This window comes from Symsagittifera roscoffensis, chromosome 2, assembly GCF_963678635.1.
Source record: "Symsagittifera roscoffensis chromosome 2, txSymRosc1.1, whole genome shotgun sequence".
Lineage (NCBI taxonomy): Eukaryota > Metazoa > Xenacoelomorpha > Acoela > Convolutidae > Symsagittifera > Symsagittifera roscoffensis.
Genome location: NC_087063.1, coordinates 74,609,004 through 74,632,610, shown reverse-complemented (window position 1 = coordinate 74,632,610; position 23,607 = coordinate 74,609,004). Strand labels below are relative to the sequence as shown.

At 36.3% G+C, this 23,607-nt stretch overlaps 1 protein-coding gene across 1 annotated transcript; it reads right to left on the bottom strand.

The window, feature by feature from the left end:
- Positions 1–3,687: 3,687 nt before the first annotated feature.
- Positions 3,688–22,805, bottom strand: LOC134840499 (uncharacterized protein C05D11.1-like). The gene is made up of 12 exons (XM_063856342.1): positions 22,278–22,805; positions 21,170–21,925; positions 20,687–20,939; positions 20,196–20,424; positions 19,729–19,909; positions 18,336–18,550; positions 17,752–17,970; positions 17,236–17,425; positions 11,431–11,583; positions 10,991–11,168; positions 8,430–8,602; positions 3,688–4,257 (listed from the first exon to the last, which is right to left on the bottom strand). Exons 1-12 carry the CDS (start codon positions 22,737–22,739, stop codon positions 4,054–4,056), a joined length of 3,213 nt encoding a protein of 1,070 aa, XP_063712412.1. The 5' UTR covers positions 22,740–22,805; the 3' UTR covers positions 3,688–4,053.
- Between the last annotated feature and the right edge of the window lie 802 nt (positions 22,806–23,607).

Here is a 23,607-nt window from a genome sequence, read left to right as displayed (position 1 = left end):
ATATTATGGCTTAGGTTGTTTTTAACCGAGGGATCTTGATTACTTCAAAGAAAGCTCATAAGAAGTCAAACAAATGTATCATATTAAGGTCTCCCAGTTCAATTACACTATTGATTTAGCTATTATTAACTCTCATTCATGTTATTTTTAACTAATTCAGTAACCACTTACTAAAAAAAAAAAAACTTTTTTTTGAAAATTCCTTATTTAATTCATTTTTTTTTCTTGGGCAGGACAACGAACAGGCATTTCTTGCTTTTGTTATGGTTCAATCAATTTCAAGTCGCTTGTATCACTTTATCAACAGTCAGTTTAGTGTTGATCACTTCTTGTTCTTGTTTTAGTTTCATTTGTTTTCAGATTTCCTAAAATTAATTCAAAAACAACAACTTATGACAAGTGTTGACTGTCATGACTTTGTCATGGGTTATCACACTGCACCGCTTTGCACAACACTTCACCCGAAGTGTTATATTCTGTAATCCCCCGACAACGTAACGGCCTGGAATGAGTTTCTGAGACTACGAAGTCTTATTTGCATTCATGCAACAAATTTGACTGTTTTTCGGCTAAAGAGTCGATTATATTTTCCGATACGCATATAGATACTTGTGATTTGTCCACCAAAAAAATGCCGCCACCTATTTCGATTAATTCTGATAGTTATTTCAAGACTATTTTTTTTGCCAGGAAGCGCTAAATACTTTTCGCTTTAATAAATCCAAGTTTTTTAGGCTTAAATTTTCAGGTAACGAACGTTTCTCGCTTTACCCGCTCGAAATGAGACTGAAACTCCAAAACTTCAAACAGGCTTCTCTCGATTCAACGTCTCTCGAATCAAGGCTGGAAAGGATTTTATATGACATGTCACTTTTTTTTCATTCATTAGCCCACGTTGGTCGGGTTGGGCTCGTCTGTCTCCAGGCTAAGGAACTTCCACCGGCGGTAGTGAGCGGGGAGGGATTCTCGGGGCAGTTAAAAATGTGGCAACTAGTTAAAAATGTGGCAAGTTGACAGTCCGGGCATAGTGGGGAAACTTGGTTGCCTAGTCGGGAGAGGTATGTGTTTAAAAGCCGGCTGTAACCAGACCGGAGTTGTGGGAGTTTACTGCGGGTAGTTCTGGGGAGAGATTTTTCTGTGGGGTCGACCTTACGGGGCGGTATACAAATTACTTTAGAGGGACGGATTTCTGCGATGAACTTGGTTACTAGATTTGTGTGGTTGTGATTTAAAAGGGACTTGTGGTGTTAAAAACGAAAGTGGAAACTTCTTCTGGGTTATTAAGATTGAGTGAAGGGCTGAAACCGATTGCCGAACTTGACGTGGAGGTGTGAGTGGTATAAATTATTTGGTTAAGGGGAGCGGTATGACGAGCTAAAATTGAAGGGTTAAAAGAGTGTGGTGATTTGGAACATTGAGGATCACGACCTCACTGTGCAGGTGGGCAGTTGAACTCATGAGTGTTGAGCCGGTTCTAACTCTGAGGGCTTGATTTTGGGTAACCTGCAGGTAATTAATGGAGGTGTTACTGGCGGCATTTGACCAGGCAGGGGCGGCATACTCTAAAATGGGGCGTATTAAGGCTTTGTAGGTTAAGAGGAGTGTTTATTTAGACTGTCCCCAAGAGGATCCTGCCAACGCTTTCAGGATACCTATCCTGCGGCGAGCCTTGTCAGCGGATCTTTTACAGTGTGCAGCAAAGCATAAGGTTGGGTCAAAAGTAACCCCTACAGTTTTTGGGTTTTTGTCAAGAGGGAGAGGCTCGTTGTTTAAAAGTACACTGAGTGTTTGTTAAAATCATTATTGTACGATGAAAAAAGGGTAACTGATCCTTTAGAGGACGCAAAAAATAACTTCCTGGAAGTGAAAAAAATAAAAAGATGATGAAGGCAATCGTTCAACGATCGAGATGCTGCCTCTACATCAGGGCTTAGGGAAAAGGGATGGAAATCGTCAGCGTAAGATGTGAGACGGACATTCTACGGGGGTGTGGGAGCGTCATGGACAGAAAAACTAAAAAGAGAAGGCGAAAGAACAGAGCCCTGGGGAACTCCACAGTGAACTATTTTGTAGGGGATTCTTGGTAATCAAAAAGTGTGGTGGCTTGTCGGCCATTCAAGTAGTTACTCAGCCAACGAGCAATACCTCTCGGGAGCGGCGTGTCATGAATTAGTTCCACGAGAGTACAATGACACACCATATCAAAAGCCTTCGAGAGGTCAAGCGTTGCGAGAACGGTGCGGGAGGGTGGGCGATTTTGATTAAAACTGTCTGTGACAAAAAATTCTAGTGTGGAAAGCGCAGTAGTGGTAGAGTGGAAAGGACCAAAACCATGTTGATGTAGGGTGGTAGGGAGATACTTTGTTAAGAAAAAGGGGTGAAAGAGCCTTTCTAAGACTTCAACAGCGAGGCAGAGTAAAGAGATGGGCTTATAAGAAGTGGATAATTTATAGTCGTTTTCGGGTTTGGGTAGAGGGATTATTTTCGAATTTTTCCACATTTGAGGGATAATATTTTCAGACAGCGACATATAAAAAAGAAGGGTTAAATATTCAAGAGCTAGGGGTCCCAGGTGTTTATCCTAGATGACATATCACTAGAACCATTCCGTTGATTAATTTGAGGTACTTGAGGAAAACAAAAAAGAAAAACAACGATAGCCGGTTGCTGTGCAAGTACAAACGAATGTTCCTACCACATTCTCAGAATTTTTTTTTTCAAATTAGCGTCTTTTTTTGCGCGTCGTGTGATGAAAGAGCTAGACAAAACGTATAAAACTAATGAATTCGGCATGAAGTACTACAATTGTATTCAAAAAAAAATTAAAGGAAAAAAAATTTTGCGCATAAAAAATTAATTTGAGGTACTTTTAAATTGGACCTAAAAAGGAGAAAAAAATTCAATTTTTTGTACAAATTTTAATAATTTTAAAACTTTTTTGAGCCAAAGAAGTGCTAAATGAAGCTTCCAAAACTAACATTCCTTTTGGTGAAATCAGATTTTTTTAACCTCAATTGCTAATTTTCTCATAAAACAAAGGTCACTCGATGGTTTTACTGGCTCGAAATTGGACTCAAATTTCACACCAGTTTTTCGTTTTTCTCGACACTTGGGACAACTTTTTGAAAACATTCATATCGTTCGAGTCACGACTGGAAGGGCTCTTAAATAATATATCACTCGACCAGTCCGATGATTATTTGTGTTACCTTGTTTTGCGTGGAAAATAAATTAAACCACACCCGAATACAAAGTTCCCTCCCCATTTTCAATGGTCAGAATAAATACATCCTATGAAAATAAAAAGCGTATTTTGACCAATCAGCGCTGAGCTGTAGTAATTTCTTTGTTTCGGGTTTTTTTACGAGCAACCCCCAGCACTATGTGTCGATCATTTGAATTCTCCCCGTGTGAATTGAAAAATATCAAACGCAACAAAATTAATTAGATACATAGTTAAAATTGATTGATATTGAACACAAATATAATGTACAGCAATAAAACTTTTTCATAGTTTTCATTCTCAAAAAAAGGAAAACAAACTTTGTTCCTCAAGTAACTGCACAACTTCTGAGTATTTTTGAATAATTTCGTAGAAAATTGCAACAAATGGGGTGACAGATTTTATAACTAACATTTTTTGAATATCACTGTAAAAAAGTCAATCAAGGAAAATATTAACTCGATACAAACTTATTGCAATTTTCTTTTCTGCAGATTCTTGGTTAAATTTACAGCATTGGTGAAAACTAAGGAGCCTATTGTCATCTCGACGAACTTACTTTCAGATATCGTCGTCACGGTTTCAACTAATTGGGATGAAGCATTGCTTTGGTGATGGGTGATGGTAATCCCTCATGTCCGAATGTTACGCCGTTTACAATTTGAAAAAAAAAATCCGAAAATTTTTAACCAATCAAAAGCGTTTCAACACTGACTAATTTATAATTTAACAACTCTGATTGGCTCATAAAACTTAGTCATTCGTTTCCTCAGACATGATGAATTACCCGGTCGTACCTGATCTTTTGAATAGCTTCCAACGTTATCTGATCACTGATCAAACACTTGGTCAAAGGATTTGAATTTAGTCAAGTCTCGACAGCAGCCTTCCGGCATTTTGGCAAATGCAGCGCAGATTTCGTCCACTTTGGAGGGGTGACAAGAAATAGCACAACAGGAGGCCTTTTGGTCAAAGAAGGTGGCGAAGTACTTCTGGCAGACCCTGGACAGGTCTTTCAAGGATACTTCGGATACCTAAATACCATATGCGGACTTTTAGGTCAACCATTTAAATGAATTGTCCCCAATCACTCTTCAGACAATCTTGAAAGAAATTAACTCATTGGGTGGGCAATTTTGAAAAAGAGGCGAGGCTGCTCTTCGCAAACACTAGCGAGAAAACGACAAAAAAAGAAGCTCTATAAAGCGAAATAAGAAAGTAGAAATACGCTTCGAAATAGTAAAACTTCTGCTTGGTGTCGCATTCGAACCTACGACCTCAAAATTTGGAATCTCACGACCTTCCCTCTCAATCACGGCCTATAAACAATTGACAAACACTAGCTACAAATAAAGCAAAGAGCAGATGGTATGAGAATTTCAATGCTATACATTGAGATTATAGCAAAAGTACCAACAAATTAGCGATTTTATTAATTGCGAGTTAGGATGGAAAAAATCCATACTAGTACCTAATGCTTGCTAGTTAAAAAAACGGTCTTACAAAACACGTGCATTTTTGTCAGACCATTTGATTCAGGTGACAGTCCTGTAGCCTAAACAGATTCAAAAGACATTTAGGATGAGAAAAAAATAGAATAAAAATCACAAATAGAAAAGAAACAAAATCACACTTCAAATTCATCAAAAACACAAATTCATGACATGCAAATATCCCTGACAGCAAGGGCTAGCCGCATAAAGACTTACAGTCCCTTGGAATATTCATATGAATAATTGCATCATAAATTAATTTTTTCACGATATTTAAAATTACCGCACTTGCTTGATTAGCGGTAACTGCTTCTACAAACTGCGTTATGTGCCTGCATACTCAGTCTCACTGTTGGAAACAGATGGAGGCTTTTAGACACAGGACACCCAAGTGAGCTCAGGTGGCAGTAACCAGAGAACAAAATCATGAAGGAAATCAGTTTGTCAAAAGCAAACTGAATCCCAAAACTAAGAGAGAATGAATTGCAAGGTGTGCTCATTTCGATAAAGGTGACTTGTGATGGTGCCAACCAAAAATGAACTCAGATAGACAATGAAAAGTGAAGATCACTACCATCAAAAAACACTTTGAAAAACTGAACTTCTTTTAATGTTGGATATCTATTGGCACTCGATTTTGGATATCTATTGGAATTCTAGCAACAAAATAAACAAACGGGATCCCTTATAATTTACCCTTATAAAGTTCGAGCGAAAAGTATTTTAGGAGACGTTCGTTTTGATGTTCTGGTATTTCGAATATGATTAAATTCGAATAGATAATTCAGAAATTTACTAGTATGCGTGCTTGCTAAGGATCGAAAAAATAAATTCAAAAAAACGCTCAAAATCAGCTCGTGAACAGTTTAAATGTTGGTATGTTCAATAGGAGTATTTACGGAGTCTCGATTTTCAAAAAGTAATTTTTTTCTATTTATCTTGTTCTATTTTAGAGTGGCTAGGAGTGAATTATAGCTAGTACAAACAAATATAAACACACCGTATTCAAAAAATGTGTAAAAATTAGGTAGGAGTATCGTAAAACCAAACTCCTGACATGCTGAAAGACCAGTGGTAAATCACTAATATGTTTCAGAAACAAAAAAGGACCGATTAATGATCCTTGTGGAGGACAACGATTGACTTTCTCTCAAATGACTGCAGGCCATTTATTTCAATGCAATGAAATCGGTTTGATAAGTAACTTTTTATTCATTGAAGACAAGATTCATGTAGTTCATAATAGTCCAATTTTTTTTTTTTAGAGAAGCATGATCTTAAAACTCTTGAAGCCTTTTTCAAAACAAGAACAGTTGGTACAAAAAACCATTGCATGCACTAATTTTTTCAATGAGTTCAGCATTTTCGTCAATTGTATTGCTTTGTTCGAATACCAAATGGTTTCAATAAAAAAAATTATGAACCTCCATACGATTATTTGTTCTTCTTGAACGAGCAATTCCTAAAAGCATTGCTCTTGCAAATCAGTTAAGAAATAGGGCTATAATTTCCAACATTTACTTTTGATGCTTCTTAGAATAATGAAAAAACTTCGAAAATGAAAAAAACTTCAGCTGGCTGGAATCTTAGGCAAGATCCCGTTCTTCATTGATGAGTGTTATATTGGTTAGATGAGGAACTACTTGATCGCATGCCTGCTTACTATTATGTTGCTAATTTCAACTAGCCCGGCAGAAGGCATATTTTTCAATTCTTGACTTTATCATGGATTTCATCACATCATCATTAAATGGACAAAACTATTTTGACTCAATATTTAAAACACTCAATTTTTGAGGTATAGATGAACTTAGCTTTTAACCAATGCAAGCAAAATACTCTTCGAGTTCATTACAGACCTCAATTTGAGAAAGAATTGTCGAAGCGTTTGTCATTAACCTCACCAATCAAACTTCTATTTGATGAGTTTCCTTTAACAATATCTAAAAAATTGTATATTTGTCAAGAGTCACCATTACAACTTTCAAGCTTCATTAACTAAAACATTGATTTGGTTGTTTTAAAATTTTTACGCGTCTAAAGTTTCAATCGCTGTACAGCCTGCTGAGCGTAAGCTCAAAAAAGTCTAGTTCTCATAGAGATCATATTTTGGAGATTATTTGAGAACCATTTGTGTCTGATTTTGTTTACTATCTTATTCTTTTATTGCAATTGAGCGCAATTGTTAATAACTTCTGCAAACGTGTTTTTGAATTCACTAAAAACAATTATCTGTATTTCAGATCGTAATTAACCATAAGGAATTCTCATGAGTTATTTGCTTTTTACTTAAGGTTAAAGAAAAGTCTCTGTAGCTTATATGGAAATCAGGTTTAGGATTACGATTGAAAACTCGTAACTCGACAGGAATATGATCAGAAAAACCTTGATTTTTCAACAAATGGATCTCGTGATGATCTATGCTTTTTGTAACAAAATGTTTTATGCAGTTTTTAGCAATTTCAGTAAATCGCGAAGAACTCTAATGAAGCTAATAGAAGTCTCTACATGTAAATAGTTAGATGCTGTCAGATTTTGAGTTAACTGATTTTGACATCACCGCAAACAAAAACTGGAAAATTTTAGGATGACATTAGCTCCAGAAGATTATCAAATTCATCGATAAAAGATAATTTCTTTTTTCTAAAATTTATAGATCAATACAACAAAATAGGTAGATGCTTGTACCCTTACTTGAATAAAGATCGATTCCGGTAATGAATGATCAATTTCTTTCACATTTTTTCATTGGATCTCAACGCCTCCACCTTTCATGCCAGACCTGCATTATGAGAGATAAATAATTCAAACTCTTCATTTTTGAAGCAATTAGAGTAATCTGATTCATTCAGCCAGGTCTCGCTGATTGCTATTAACTTTGGTGGTGAATCAATAAAAATTATAAGCGCTTCTATTTCCTTATGGTGTTTTAACAGATCTTGCATGCTGCTTAGTTGTACTTTTGGCACAATTACCACTTGATTGGATTTATTTACTGTTTATAAAACCAGCTCCTAACGTCATTGAAAGAGTTTTTTTCTTAGGAAATCCAGCTTTCGTAGAGCATTCGTAAGCAATGTGTGCTGTCGATACTTTTATACTGGCATCATTCTTCATCAGATTCAGAACTTTGAATCGGTACCGTTAGGTCTTCGAATATTTTAATATCTTTATTTGTAGTATATTGCATGCGTTTTTTCTGGTTCTTTAGCATGATGACTTTCCCACTCTCCTGGAAAGCAGCACAAGCATTTTTCGAGGGTGATTTTTTCTGGTAGGCAATGATGCGCAATAGATATCGCTGCTTCTGTTACTTTGGCATCCATTTGGGCAGCTACTTGAATTACTTCGTCGATACTTTCTTCGTTGTCTTCAAATGATCGCCGCTCATTTGGGTCCGAGTCAGGATGTTCAGGTATTCCAACGATTCTCAGATTAATTTAAGAGCTTTCAGTTCACGTGCGTCGATTGTTCTGCAGTGAGCTTACATAAGTTTTTGAATCGGGATTCTAGTTAGTTTTCGAGGGTGACTTGCCTTTGATATCAGCTGTTTCTGTTATTAGAATCATTAGTTTTCTCTAACTGTTTCATACATTTTACATCCTGGAAGTCTCGTTAATTAAATTGACATTCTGCAACTCTTAGTCTTCAGTTAGTTTATTTTTAAAACATTCGTACTTTTCATAGCAAATTCTGCCAGCCCATCTAGTTACCTTTTTGAGCAGTTGTTTGTTGTAGTGCTTGTCCACTGCCCTGAGGTGGTTCATCATGGACTCCACACTCGCGTCTCCGATGCTCTTCTCCCTCTCTATCACCTCAAACATCACACTGCTCCTGCTCGCCTCCAGAGACATCTCATCAAACTCCTCACTCCCATTCAAATAGCCTACACACAACAACACAACGCTCTTCCTTTTTGAATGGAGAGGCAACATTTGTCTCAATTTTTTTAAAAACCGAGGCGCGTATTTTTTCTTCTATTTGTTTTTTTTGCGTATTTAAGGAGTTCGGAAAAAAATTGGCCAAATTAACAGTTTTGAAATCAACCAAATAATGCAAGAGTTAGAAATATTTCAATTTACTGGCCTGATAAACATTTTCGAAGCTAATTACTAGACTCCGCCAGAAACTAGGACGCTTCATTAACAAATTCATCACTTTACCGCAGAATTTCTAGTAAAAGAGAAGCCACTGTAACTGTGTTTAGTATGCCAATAAAATAAAGCCGAAATCATTTAGCCGAAAAAAATTTTGAGCGAAAATACAATAAAAAAAAGGAAAACATTCGAAGTCAAGGCTAGTAGAATTATAAACTGCAGTAATAAATGAAAAACATAAAAAACAAATACAATGAAAACTATATAAAGCAAAAAATCTAAGATGTGGCAACTAAGCCGACAAAACATAAGCAGACAAAAAATAAGCCGATAATTTTTTTGAAACTGATTATTTCCCGTTTGCAAAAACAAGTCTTAGTCAGATTCGAAATCAGGATCTTTGCCGTCCCGGGCTTATTTGCTACTTCCAGACTGCCGCAAACCCGCGAAAAAGATAAATTTCAGCCTGAACAATCTTTAAAAAGCCCTACCACATGAGCACTTTTGTTTGCGACTTATTACATAACGCATAAGTAACGAATAAAGGTGATGCCACACGAGTAGTTATTTAAAGCAAAATCTCAACCATAATTAGATTAGAACTTCTGAAATTTGAAATCATTGTAGAGCCCTCATATCGCGCGAAGCAAGGGTCTTTCCAGCTTTTGCAAAAATTCTCTGATTTTTGCACAGAAAAAACTTAAAACATTTTGTACATTTTTCGACTTTCAAACAAAAATTATATCACATTAAAGCTCTTTGAATTTCAAGAATTTTATGATTGGCACTGTACGTTAAAGTTATCCCAATTAGAGTAAGCTGAATCAAATGTTTTATTTTAATTCCGCTCAAAATTCAGAAAATTAAAGTCCATTTTCGGAAACTAGAATTCATTCATGTTTTTCGTGAACTTAACACTTTTGCAGTTCGATAGTCGAGTTTGTCATCTTTTTAATAAGATACAAAAACGAAATTTTAAAATGAATTAAAAACGGAACTTTGAAATAAATCAAAATTCGGTGATATATTACAATAGGTGGTAGGTTCAATTTGAATAGCTGGATCGCTTTTTGTTATACTTCGCACATTATTTATAATTTGTATCTACAGCCAAACTTTTGGCAAAAGAAGTGTAAAATTTGAATTTTTGAAAAGCATTTCATCTGGCAGTGTAATGTATTTTTTTAAAAATTCTTAGTAGTAGTACAATTGATTGAAAATGAAATGACTGTATTATGCATTATAGTTCTCAAAATACATAGATGCACTACGCTCAAAAGGTGATATAATACAATATTATGGCTTAGGTTGTTTTTAACCGAGGGATCTTGATTACTTCAAAGAAAGCTCATAAGAAGTCAAACAAATGTATCATATTAAGGTCTCCCAGTTCAATTACACTATTGATTTAGCTATTATTAACTCTCATTCATGTTATTTTTAACTAATTCAGTAACCACTTACTAAAAAAAAAAAAACTTTTTTTTGAAAATTCCTTATTTAATTCATTTTTTTTTCTTGGGCAGGACAACGAACAGGCATTTCTTGCTTTTGTTATGGTTCAATCAATTTCAAGTCGCTTGTATCACTTTATCAACAGTCAGTTTTGTGTTGATCACTTCTTGTTCTTGTTTTAGTAAAGACTACCACTAGGTTTTTCGTGAACTCACACTTTTGCAGTTTGATAGTAGAGTTCGTCATCTTTTTTAATAAGACAAAAACGAAATTTTGAAATAAATAAAAATTCGGTGATCTATTACAATAGGTGGCAGGTTCAATTTGATCGCTTTTTGTTATAAATTTTTGGCTAAAGATGTGTAAAATTTGAATTTTTGAATAGCATTTCATCTGGCAGTGTAATGTATTAATACTATCTTAGTAGTAGTACAATTGATTGATAATGAAATGACTATATTATGCATTATAGTTCTCAAAATTAATAGATGCACTTTACTCAGAATTACCACCTATTGTAACATATCACCAAATTCGAACCGCGAAAAATCAAGTTTAATCGTAAACTAATTTTAAGCCTTTTGCTGGAAAAAAACTATCATCATGACCTATAGACGTGAGATCTTTTGGGGGAGGATATTAACTTGATCCGGGTTCAGTTCTAATAAATTTATTTGTTATAATCAATTAACTTTTGACTTTTGTGATAAACTCATCCTGACCTTGTATGATTTCTATGGCCTTCTCGTATGCCTTAGGCAGATTGGTGCTCTTCATGAGGTGCAGATTGAGACTCCCTGTCTCCACACTGAGATGCACACTGTACCCATAGCTGTAGCCTAGTCCTCTGATCAGACGCCACATGGGACCCTCAAGTCCAGTCAGGTACTCAATCAACACCTGAAGACAATGCAGTTGCTTGTCAGGTTATTCTTTTTATTATTAATAAACTAACAGAAAAACCACAGGGAACGATCCCAGATTAAAGTTCACACCCAATTATCACGAAGATAACGCTCAGGACACGGGAAGCGCTGAGCACATAATCACCGTCGTTTTCTTATAATTAAAGTCACAAATCAATTAATTTTAAACCAATCAAGATGCTTAAGGTCACCGACAATGCCGATAATTTCCCGTTAACTATACGCTACTGACTGACCATGACTGGCGCTATGTCCTGGTGTTCGTAGCTATCGATGTTGACAAAGTGACTCTGGACTAAGTAGCTGGACTCCACAGCACCTACGGCCACAATGGCCGACTTCACTTTTATATCTTCCATCTTCTTCATCAACTGCTTACTCCTCACTACCTACAAATAAAAAACTCCAAATAACTACAAATAACTAGTCTCAACAAACTATTCTTAACTAATTCAAATCTTAATCTGCCTGCTTAACAATAACCAGGAAACTGATAACTACTAACTGTTGTTCCAACCACTTCCCGAAGTGGGAAGCAATTATGGCTTAGGGTGTTTTTATCCGAGGGAAAAAGAAAGTTGTTTTTATCCGAGTGAAGAAGAAAGTTGTTTTTATCCGAGGGAAAAAGAAAGTTGTTTTTATCCGAGGGAAGAAGAAAGTTGTTTTTTATCCCAAGGAAGAAGAAAGTTGTTTTTATCCGAGCGAAGACAAAAGCTTTCAAGTTCTATCACAGAAAGCTCGTAGGAAGTCAAAAGTTGTATCATATTAAAGCAATTTGTAGTAGTTAGAACATAGTCGAAAGATGCCCGAGGGAAAAAGAGCCCGGCCTGAGGTCACGAAGTACCCGAGTGCGGCTGTTTTGCCCGAGGCCAACTTCAACTATGTTCTAACTGTTGAAGAGTATGTTTTTGCTCTTTCTGAGGGAAAGAGCCCGGAAAAGTGCGCGAAACTATGCAAATGATTTCTGTTTTCATTCATGCGTTCTAATATTTCATTTTTTATTCATGCCTTGTCGTGAAAGAGCAAAAACATACTCTTTCAGTTGTTATCTGATTCCAAGCTAAATGTAAACAAAATTTGATGCAACACTGGTCTCCCAGTTCAATTCCACTAGTTTTCATTGTTTTAGCTATTATTAACTCTCATTCATGTTATTTTTCATTTAATTCAGTAACCATTTATTACAAAAAAAACGTTTCTTTGAAAATTGTTTGTTTAACTCGATTTTTTTACTTGGGCAGGGCAACGAACAGGCAGTTCTTGCTTTTGTTAAGGTTCAATTTCAAGTCGCTTGTATCACTTAATCAACCGCCAGTTTTTTGTTGATCACTTTTGTTTTTGTTTTTGTTTTAGAGTAATCTGATTCATTCAGCGAGGTCTCCCTGATTGCTATTAACTTTGGTGGTGAATCAATAAAACTTATAAGCGCTTCTATTTCCTTATGGTCTTTTAACAGATCAACAGATCTTGCATGCTGCTTAGTTGTACTTTTAGCACAATTACCACTTGATTGGATTTATTTACTGTTTATAAAACCAGCTCCTCACGTCATTGAAAGAGTTTTTTCTTAGGAAATCTAGCTTTCGTAGAGAATTCGTGAGCAATGTATGTACAGTTCGATACTTTTGTACTGGCATCATTCTTCATCAGATACAGAACATTGAATCGGTACCGTTAGGTCTTCGAATATTTTAATATCTTTACTTGTAGTATATTGCAAGCGTTTTTTCTGGTTTTTAGCATGTAGAGTTTCCCACTCTTCTTGAAAGCAGCACAATCATCTTTCGAGGGTGATTTCTTCTGGTAGGCAATGATGCGCAACAGATATAGCGGCTTCTGTTACTTTGACATCCATATCGGCAGCTACTTGAATTACTTCGGCGATTTTTTCTTCGTTGTCTTTAAGTCACGATGTTCAGGTATTCCAACGATTCTCAGATTAATTTAGAGCTTTCAGTTCACGTGCGGCGATTGTTCTGCATGGAGCTTACATAAATTTTTGAATCGGGATTCTAGTTAGTTGCCTTTGATATCAGCTGTTTCTGTTATTAGAAACATTAGTTTTCTCTAACTGTTTCATACATTTTACATCCTGGAAGTCTCGTTAATTAAATTGACATTCTGCAACTCTTAATCTTCAGTTAGTTTATTTTTTAAACATTCGTACTTTTCATAACAAGTTCTGCCAGCCCATCTAGTTACCTTTTTGAGCAGTTGTTTGTTGTAGTGCTTGTCCACTGCCCTGAGGTGGTTCATCATGGACTCCACACTCGCGTCTCCGATGCTCTTCTCCCTCTCTATCACCTCAAACATCACACTGCTCCTGCTCGCCTCCAGAGACATCTCCTCAAACTCCTCACTCCCATTCAAATAGCCTACACACAACAACACAACGCTCTTCCTTTTTTAATGGAGAGGCAATATTTGTTTCATTTTTTTAAAAACCGAGGCGCGTATTTTTCTTCTATGTGTTTTTTTTGGGCATTTAAGGAGTTCAGAAAAAAAAATTGGCTGAATTAACAGTTTTAAAATCAACCAAATAATGCAAGAGTTAGAAATATTTCAATTTACTGGCCTGATAAGCATTTTCGAAGCTAATTACTAGACTCCGCCAGAAACTAGGACGCTTCATTAACAAATTCATCACTTTACCGCAGAATTTCTAGTAAAAGAGAAGCGACTGTAACTGTGTTTAGTATGCCAATAAAATAAAGCCGAAATCATGTAGCCGAAAAAAATTTTGAGCGAAAATACAATAAAAAAAAGGAAAACATTCGAAGTCAAGGCTATTAGAATTACAAACTGCAGTAATAAATGAAAAACATAAAAAACAAATACAATGAAAACTATACAAAGCAAAAAATCTAGGATGTGGAACTAAGCCGACAAAACATAAGCAGACAAAAAATAAGCCGAAAATTTTTTTGAAACTGATTATTTCCCGTTGGCAAAAACATGTCTTAGTCAGATTCGAAATCAGGATCTTTGCCGTCCCGGGCTTATTTGCTACTTCCAGACTGCCGCCAACCCGCGAAAAAGATAAATTTCAGCCTGAACAATCTTTAAAAAGCCCTACCACGTGAGCACTTTTGTTTGCGACTTATTACATAACGCATAAGTAACGAATAAAGGTGATGCCACACGAGTAATTATTTAAAGCAAAATCTCAACCATAATTAGATTAGAACTTCTGAAATTTGAAATCATTGTAGAGCCCTCATATTACGCGAAGCAAGGGTCTTTCCAGCTTTTGCAAAGATTCTTTGATTTTTGCGCAGAAAAATTTTAATAAAACATTTTGTATATTTTTCGACTTTCGAACAAAAATTATATCACATTAAAGCTCTTTGAATTTCAAGAATTTTATGATTGACACTGTACGTTAAAGTTATCCCAATTAGAGTAAGCCGAATCAAATGTTTTATTTTAATTGCGCTCAAAATTCAGAAAATTAAAGTCCATTTCCGGAAACTATAATTTATTCATGTTTTTCGTGAATTTAACACTTGCAGTTCGATAGTCGAGTTTGTCATCTTTTTAATAAGATACAAAAACAGAATTTTAAAATGAATCAAAAACAGAACTTGAAATAAATCAAAATTCGGTGATATATTACAATAGGTGGTAGGTTCAATTTGAATAGCTGGATCGCTTTTTGTTATAATTCGCACATTATTTATAATTTGTTTTAACAGCCAAATTTTTGGCGAAAGATGTGTAAAATTTGAATTTTTGAATAGCATTTCATCTGGCAGGGTAATGTATTTTCAAAAACTATCTTAGTAGTAGTACAATTGATTGACAATGAAATGACTATATTATGCATTATAGTTCTCAAAATTAATAGATGCACTACGCTCAGAATTACCACCTATTGTAACATATCACCCAAAATTCGAACCGCGAAAAATCAAGTTTAAGCGTAAACAAATTTTAAGCCTTTTGCTGAAAAAAACTATTATCATGACCTATAGAAGTGAGACCTTTTGGGGGAGGATAGTAGCTTGATCCGTGTTCATTTCTAATAAATTTATTTGTTATAATCAATTAACTTTTGACTTTTGTGGTAAACTCATCCTGACCTTGTATGATTTCTATGGCCTTCTCGTATGCCTTAGGCAGATTGGTGCTCTTCATGAGGTGCAGATTGAGACTCCCTGTCTCCACACTGAGATGCACACTGTACCCATAGCTGTAGCCTAGTCCTCTGATCAGACGCCACATGGGACCCTCAAGTCCAGTCAGGTACTCAATCAACACCTGAAGACAATGCAGTTGCTTGTCAGGTTATTCTTTTTATTATTAATAAACTAACAGAAAAACCACAGGGAACGATCCCAGATTAAAGTTCACACCCAATTATCACGAAGATAACGCTCAGGACACGGGAAGCGCTGAGCACATAATCACCGTCGTTTTCTTATAATTAAAGTCACAAATCAATTAATTTTAAACCAATCAAGATGCTTAAGGTCACCGACAATGCCGATAATTTCCCGTTAACTATACGCTACTGACTGACCATGACTGGCGCTATGTCCTCGTGTTCGTAGCTATCGATGTTGACAAAGTGACTCTGGACTAAGTAGCTGGACTCCACAGCACCTACGGCCACAATGGCCGACTTCACTTTTATATCTTCCATCTTCTTCATCAGCTGCTTACTCCTCACTACCTACAAATAAAAAACTCCAAATAACTAGTCTCAACAAACTATTCTTAACTAATCCAAATCTTAATATGCCTGCTTAACAATAACCAGAAACTGATAACTACTAACTGTTGTTCCAACCACTTCCCGAAGTGGGAAGCAATTATGGCTTAGGGTGTTTTTATCCGAGGGAAAAAGAAAGTTGTTTTTATCCGAGTGAAGAAGAAAGTTGTTTTTATCCGAGGGAAAAAGAAAGTTGTTTTTATCCGAGGGAAAAAGAAAGTTGTTTTTATCCGAGGGAAGAAGAAAGTTGTTTTTATCCGAGGTAAGAAAAAAAGTTGTTTTTATCCGAGGGAAGACGAAAGCTTTTAAGTTTTATCACAGAAAGCTCGTAGGAAGTCAAAAGTTGTATCATATCAAAGCAATTTTTAGTAGTTAGAACATAGTTGAAAAATGCCCGAGGGAAAAAGAGCCCGGCCTGAGGGCACGAAGTGCCCGAGGCCATCTTCAACTATGTTCTAACTGTTGAAGAGTATGTTTTTGCTTTCTAAGGGAAAGATAAAAGGAAAATTGTGAAAGAGACCGGAAAAGTGCGCGAAACTATTCAAATGATTTCTGTTTTCATTCATGCGTTCTAATATTTCATTTTTTATTCATGCCTTGTCGTGAAAGAACATGTGTGAAAGAGCAAAAACATACTCTTTCAGTTGTTATTCTGATTCCAAGCTAAATTTAAACAAAATTTGATGCAACACTGGTCTCCCAGTTCAATTCCACTAGTTTTCACATTGTTTCAGCTATTATTAACTATCATTCATGTAATTTTTCATTTAATTCAGTAACCATTAACTAAAAAAAAACTTTTTTTTGAAAATTGTTTGTTTAACTCGATTTTTTTTCTTGGGCAGGGCAACGAACAGGCACTTCTTGCTTTTGCTGAGGTTCAATTTCAAGTCGCTTGTATCACTTAATCAACCGCCAGTTTTTTGCTGATCACTTTTGTTTTTGTTTTAGTAAAGAATACCACTAAGTGTCTGTATATTTCTTTAAGAGAAGCGGCTAAACATCAACAAGAGGAACCCAAAAAGAGAGGCTCCTTTTAGGATCTGCGAAGTCATCCTTTCTTTATAACACAATGATATTAACATAGATGCAGTAGCGATTTCATCTAATTGCAGCGATTTCATCTAATTTGCAAAAAATGATATTAACACAAATGCAGTAGCGATTTCATCTAAATTGCAGCGATTTCATCTAATTTGCGAAAAATGATATTAACATAAATGCAGTAGCGATTTCATCTAAATTGCAGCGATTTCATCTAATTTGCAAAAAATGATATTAACATAAATGCAGTAGCGATTTCATCTAATTTGCAGCAATATTTGACCTTGAATGCGCCGTAGTCGCTTCTGATATCTCCTGACCCGGATGGTCTGGTCTCAGTCCATGATTTGAGGAACACCTCCTTCCAGGGAGTGGTCACTCTGTCCGGAGAGGGAAACTTCTGCACTGCAGTGGTCAGATGCAGTCTCATTCTGTTCAGTTGAGTGACATACTCGGTGATTTTGAACAAATATCTAGAGCATGAACAAAGTTGAGCGCCAACTTGAACAAAAACGGCAGTTTTCTATTTGAGAATATTGGTCATAATTGTCAGTTTCTTCAATCAAATATTCGAATTTGTTTGATTCAATCAAAATTTATGATTACAGTTCCATTTTCAGATTAGTTATACAATTAGTAAAAACTTTTGTTATTTAATGATTTGAGCTTTCGCTCTCGTTTAAATGGATGTTAACAAAACTTGGTTACCCAAGTAGCCTATTAAGAAACTACAACACGGTACTTCTGTTTTTTTTTCACCTTGAATAATTTCAATAATGACAAAAAACTTGTTGCTCACCCTAATAGCTTAGCGGGCTCCTTGTCAATTATCTTCAAACAAGACTTGAGAATCTTCTCCTGGTTCAGCACCGATGCATGATATGGGTTACTATTCGTTGTCATTATTAGCTTCATATGAGTTGCAGAACAGACTGTTCTTCCGTTTCGCTTTTTACCATCAACTGTATTCAGCACCTTCTGTATTATACTTTTCACTCTATCAGCCTCGAAATTCTGTCTAAAACAATAAGGACATTTGAAGTCAAAGTTCTGGGTGCGAATCCTGTTTTCTCCACTTTTTCATTTAGAACCTAATTATTCTTGCACGTTGAGTCACTGTTTATCACTTGGAAATACTCATTTGAAATACTGTTTATCTTTCTGGTATTACATGTGCTATTCAGAACATGATTATCAGTTCCAGTGAAAGATTTAATTCTGGTAAAAAGCGATGGAATTATTTTCAATTAATAATAGTTACTGTTGTGTAATTACATGCCCAAAAATCTGACCAAAACATCTTTTCATTTTTTTATTCTAAGTATTATTTCAATCCACAGTTAAAAAATTAGGAAGCTCTTGCTTCCGAATCCAAACACCAACCTAAACAGGAGTCGACTAAGCCACGAAACTCCATCACTGTACTTCTGCAACTTGCTATCTCGGTCTACTTTCATAGAAAGAGACAACATCTCGGGAAAGGAGCCAGCTGAGAATGTGGCGCCGTTTACTGCTCCTAACTGACAGGAGGACTCCAGGAGATCTCGCTCTAGTCCGGCAACTACGTCTTCGTATTTGATAACAGTTCCTTTCTCATCCTAAAATCACAATTTGCAAGTGATTCATTTTACACAGAGGCGAAGCTGAGCTTCGCACCACTTGCGATACAAAGCACGAAAGCCGCTAAGTAGAAAAAAATTCGAGAATTTCGAACTAGATCTATCGATAAGGCATGACTTGAAGCAACAACGAGCCAAGACAATAGGCTGTGAAACAAGCATCGGAAGAAAAGTTATCACGCGGTAACAAAGCCGGAAATACCTTAGCAACAACCCTTTAGGCCAAAAAAAAGTTTTCAAAACAATATCAAGTGGCCTACACTCTCAAATAAACAAACAAATAAACACACGCACAAAAAAAACTTTATTGACGCGTCAAATGAAACAATATGCGGTGCGGCCACTATGCCGATATAATATAAGCCAAAACCAATGGCCGAAAAAGAAGGAAAATAAAAAAAAACAGAGCCGGAAAAAATTTAAGACTACTAAAAAATATTAAGTCCCCTCGCCCTCAAAACACAGGCACGCACGCACAAAAAATTTTCGCCCATCTAAAGGCACAATATGCAGCCGTTAAACCGATATAAAATAGGCCGAAACTTATCAAGCTGAAAAAAAAAACAAAAAAGCCAAAAAAACTTACCATGAAAAACTATAATTTCAATTAAGATTTTCAGCATTTTGTGCGATCCGGAGGTGAACAAAAAACTATTTTTCTCTTGAAACCCATCAAATTTAGGCCACTAAGCCGATATAAAAGAGGCCCGAGCCCATTAAGCCGAGAAAAGACGAAAAAAAGATAAATTTAAAACAAATCGAGTTGGAAAAATCACAGCCAACATAAAAAGCAAATTTTGAAACACACCGATATTTAAAGTAACAAAATCAACCATTTTTAATATTTGCAACCGAGAGGAGTAGAATTATCAAAGAGGACGAAGAAAAGAGGATTTGCAAAGAGGATTTTGGAAGGAGACCTGTGGACAAAGTTGTTTACGGAAAAAATTCTAGAACCCGATTGCAAATTGTTTTCTTGCCTCGATTCTGATTTGTTCATGACTTTTCTATTATATGAAATATCTAACTTTTGCTACGCAGCCATTTGGAAAAAAACTGTTTTTCTTTTGGTGTTTTGACGAAGGGGCCAATTAAAGGACACCTTGTCATCGTCCATTTGAATAATTTATATCGGTAACTATTCAAAATGGTGTGACCTTGACTGCCGTCTCGCCTATCAATTCAGTCCACAACATCAGGTAGGGCTTCAACTCGTCTCCAATCCCACTGGTATCAAACAGCATAGTCCAGGCTATGAACTGCGTCTCCTGGATATCATCCAGCTCAGTTATGAAGGGAAACAGCTTCAGATCCACTTTGGTAGCCTCGTCCGTTTTCCTGCAATGAAAAAAAAGTCGATTAGTTCATAACTTAGTTAAATATTTACCTCAAGTTACAAAATACTTCCTCTGCATGATAAATAATTATTCAAAAAATCTGATAATCGGTATTTTAAGGTGAGATCCATTCATCAAAATTGACAAAAATGACAAAAGACAAAAAGCGCTTAAAATAGCGTTCAAGAAGACACAATTGTAAGTTTTTCTTCACAAATATCCGAGTATAGAAAGAAGTGTTTAGAATGACAATCTGTGAAACTTATCAGCATAGATTGCAACTTAACCTGTAATTACTAGATGCAGTCAAGTTGTGGAAATGTATCTTCTCGACATCTGGAATCGGGATCTTGGACAACATCTCATCTGGAGCTTCGATCTCATTCTGGTCAACTGCGTCTTCCAGATCCTTTTCCATTTGAGCCAGACCACTCTCGCCTAATTCCGCCTTGCGTTTCGCCACTAAGTCTTCAACTTCCTTAGCTAGTTTAGCTTTCTCTTTGAGACTAGGTTTCCCTTAAAGCAGATTACAGATGTGAACAACACTTCTTGGATTGGATACGATTCAAATTTCTTGAGTGCATTCCTCTCACAAACAGTACAAAAATGGCTATGCTTCAATAACAAAATAGATTATGATACTGAAACTCAAGAACTGGTTTCAAAAGTTTTTCTATTCAAAAATTGATGTCATAAAAAAAGCTGCTGAACCCTTTTAACTGGACGTCACTGATTCAAAATTAAACAAGATTACTTTATCTAGAGAAAATATACTGACCAATGATTTCAACATATGGCTTAGTAGTCAGCTCCGTCATCAACTCTTTCCAATACTTCTCCGACTCCTTGGCTGCCTTTGCCAACTGTTTCGTCTTATTCAGTCTGTCTTCTAATTCTTGCTCTTTTAATCCAAAAAGGATGTGGCCCATTACTTCTCCTGAAGTGGCTTCGTGAGGACAGTCCTCCAAAGAATTCAGAGTCTCTAGACGCTTCTTCTCGATGATTGCTTTCAGGCGCTCCATCTTCAGACCCTGCAATCAACAAATTTAATAGAATGCACGATTTGAGAAGATTAAATTTCATGACCAAAAAGGCACATTTGGTCTTATACCAAGGAACTCGTCGCGAAAATGAACATACTGAAATATTTGATATCCATGATCATGTCAAACGTACCGAATTAGGCAGGCAAAAATAAATTTCTTAAATTAAGTCCGAATAAAAGTGAATTTCCGAGTCATTTAAACAGTTGTCACGTTACCTTGTCTAGTTCAGCCTTGATTACTTCAAAGAATTTTGGTCGAATCTTGTCCAAGTTTTTTGATTCGACGTTTGCAAACTTGAAGAAAATTGTGCTTTCTGTTGCCTCCATCATTGACCATTTCACATTCGAGCAAAATGGGTTTTCATTCTCAACGAAAGCTTGTCTAAGAGGTGCTACACTAGTATCAGAGAAATAATCCAGCACTAAATTGAAGCAGAGTGATTTGTAAATCTCGATCGCTTTTGGTCCTCTAAAGCCAATAAGAACCATCCCTTTATCTTCTGTGTCGTTTCCAAAAGGAACTACTTTCGTCACAGACTTCGTAAGCTCCGGAACCGGCGACATCCAGGGTCTTTCCATTTTTGGCAATGGATTCTTTTCTAGCTTATTTCTGATTTTCTCGTCCATCGCGGACATTGTTTTAAACACGTCTTGAGGGTCAACCTGTCCAGTTATAATTAAGGTTAGATTATCAGGGCGATAAAACTGAGCGTGATAGTTTTTAACTTTTACATTGGTGGTGCTTTCTCTGAGATTTTTCATAATTCCTCCAGTTTCGCTTTTGAACCCACATTTACCTGGGTATATTTCTCTCATGAGCTCTAGATATGTTCTATTTTCTCCGGTATTCTCACATCCTTGCATTTCGCAGTAGACAACGCCACCATCTTCGCCAGTTTCTGTGATGTGGTGAACTTCAGTTGCAAAAGCACTGTCCGTTAAAGTCGGATACAGAACGTGTTCAATATAAACCTAAACACGGGCATAGGTAAGATATTTTATCATAATTAGCCAACGGAGATTTGGAAGAACACTAATGCACTCAAGGATACTGAACAAAGCAAAGAACTATTATCATCATTACAGCCATTTAAATTTTAAAAATCTTTTATTATAGATAATTTTCAATGAAGTTAGCGCAAGCTGAGAAAAAATTAGATCAATTGAATTAATGTTTTGAAAAGATCTCAAACTAAACCATCTCAAACGGTCGATGACTTACATAGGTGAAATTCACATCGTTCATTAACATTTATTCAATCAGCGGAGTGAACAAAGGAGAAAATTCAATTAAATCAAACGCTAAGAAATTATATTAACTTACAGGCAAAAAATTGAGAAAACCTTCTGCACCAGCAGTCTCAACCGTGTAGACAGTATGATCCACATCTGTGTACGCATTTGTTCCCTGAGCAAAACACCTGTTAGCCAACATATCTAGCACCCCTTTGTATGGATAATCCTCGCTTCCCATAAAAACTAAATGCTCTAGTGTATGTGGCAGCCCGTCGTCATCATGAGCCTCGGTTGCTAACATGAAATAACCGTTGACAATTGGGCCAGGAACCTGACAAATTGCAACTCTTATGCCAGTCACAGAAGACTTATAAATTTCAATAGGTATAGTGTCCTCGCATAACTTCGAAACAATTTTTTGATACGCAGAAGAACTGATAGGGGCAGCAGGCATTACTCTTTCTGTAATTAACCAATTTGAGGAACAAATTCGCTTTTTAGTTCTGCACAAAAATGACTTTGCAAAGCCCTTCGAAATACGGCTTAACATGTGTATCGGAAAATGGATCGCCTGCAGGTCAGCAATTCAGATGAGGATCTTTACAGAACACTGACAAAACTAAAAATTAACACAAGAGGTCAATTAAAATGGGCTCTTCCGTCATGCGGGTTGGATAGAGCCGTAAAAACGCTACATTGTGACATTCGACCAGAATGGCCAAAATGCAGTCTCTGCAGAATTCAGGATTTTAGCAGTGAACCTTCCGGATTGGCGATTTAGAACGGATAAGGACGTTATTTGAATGATTGGCCAAACGGTGAAGGCTAGAAGATTCTGGAATTCTACATTTTAAATTTTCGAAGTGATGACGTAACATTTCTGAGAAATGTTAAAACGGCCATTTTGGCTAAAATAGCAGAAAGAAACAGAACAACTTTATCTGCGATTACGAACAGTACGAAAATCGAGACTAAAAAACAACAACGAACTACCGAACAGCAGAGGACGTTCCGAGTTGCAACTATTGTGCTGTTACAATAGTTGCAAGGCCGTTGCGAACAACGGTGAAGGGTAAAAGCCAGCCCTCCGAGTTAGCGTGAACCTGAGGTTAAGGAGCTTGATTCGCCGGATTCAAGAATCCGGAAGGGTCTCGGGACGGGAACTTTTATGAACTTGTATTGAATTTTAGCATCCTGTCATGTCCTGACTTGAATTTAACTGATATTTTGATTAGTTTTGACAAGGATGAGGTGCTAGGAGTTGGGGGAAAGGGTTGATCCATCTTCGATGGAGATGATGATTTTTATCTACTGAACAAAAACAATAGTAATATGATAAGTAGTAGCCCTGTTTTTAGGAGTGACCTCGTGGTCTGGGGATACAGAGACCCAGCCATGAGCTCACTAATTTCGCATGT

Bases quoted from the DNA above. Each gene is read 5' to 3' on its own strand.
- LOC134840499 (XM_063856342.1), bottom strand. From the start codon at position 22,739: ATGTTAAGCCGTATTTCGAAGGGCTTTGCAAAGTCATTTTTGTGCAGA. The intron at 17,426-17,751 runs GTGAGCAACAAG...TTCATGCTCTAG, and splicing joins GAGCCCGCTAAGCTATTAGG to ATATTTGTTCAAAATCACCG. The intron at 4,258-8,429 runs GTAACTAGATGG...TATGGTATTTAG, and splicing joins ACAAACAACTGCTCAAAAAG to GTATCCGAAGTATCCTTGAA.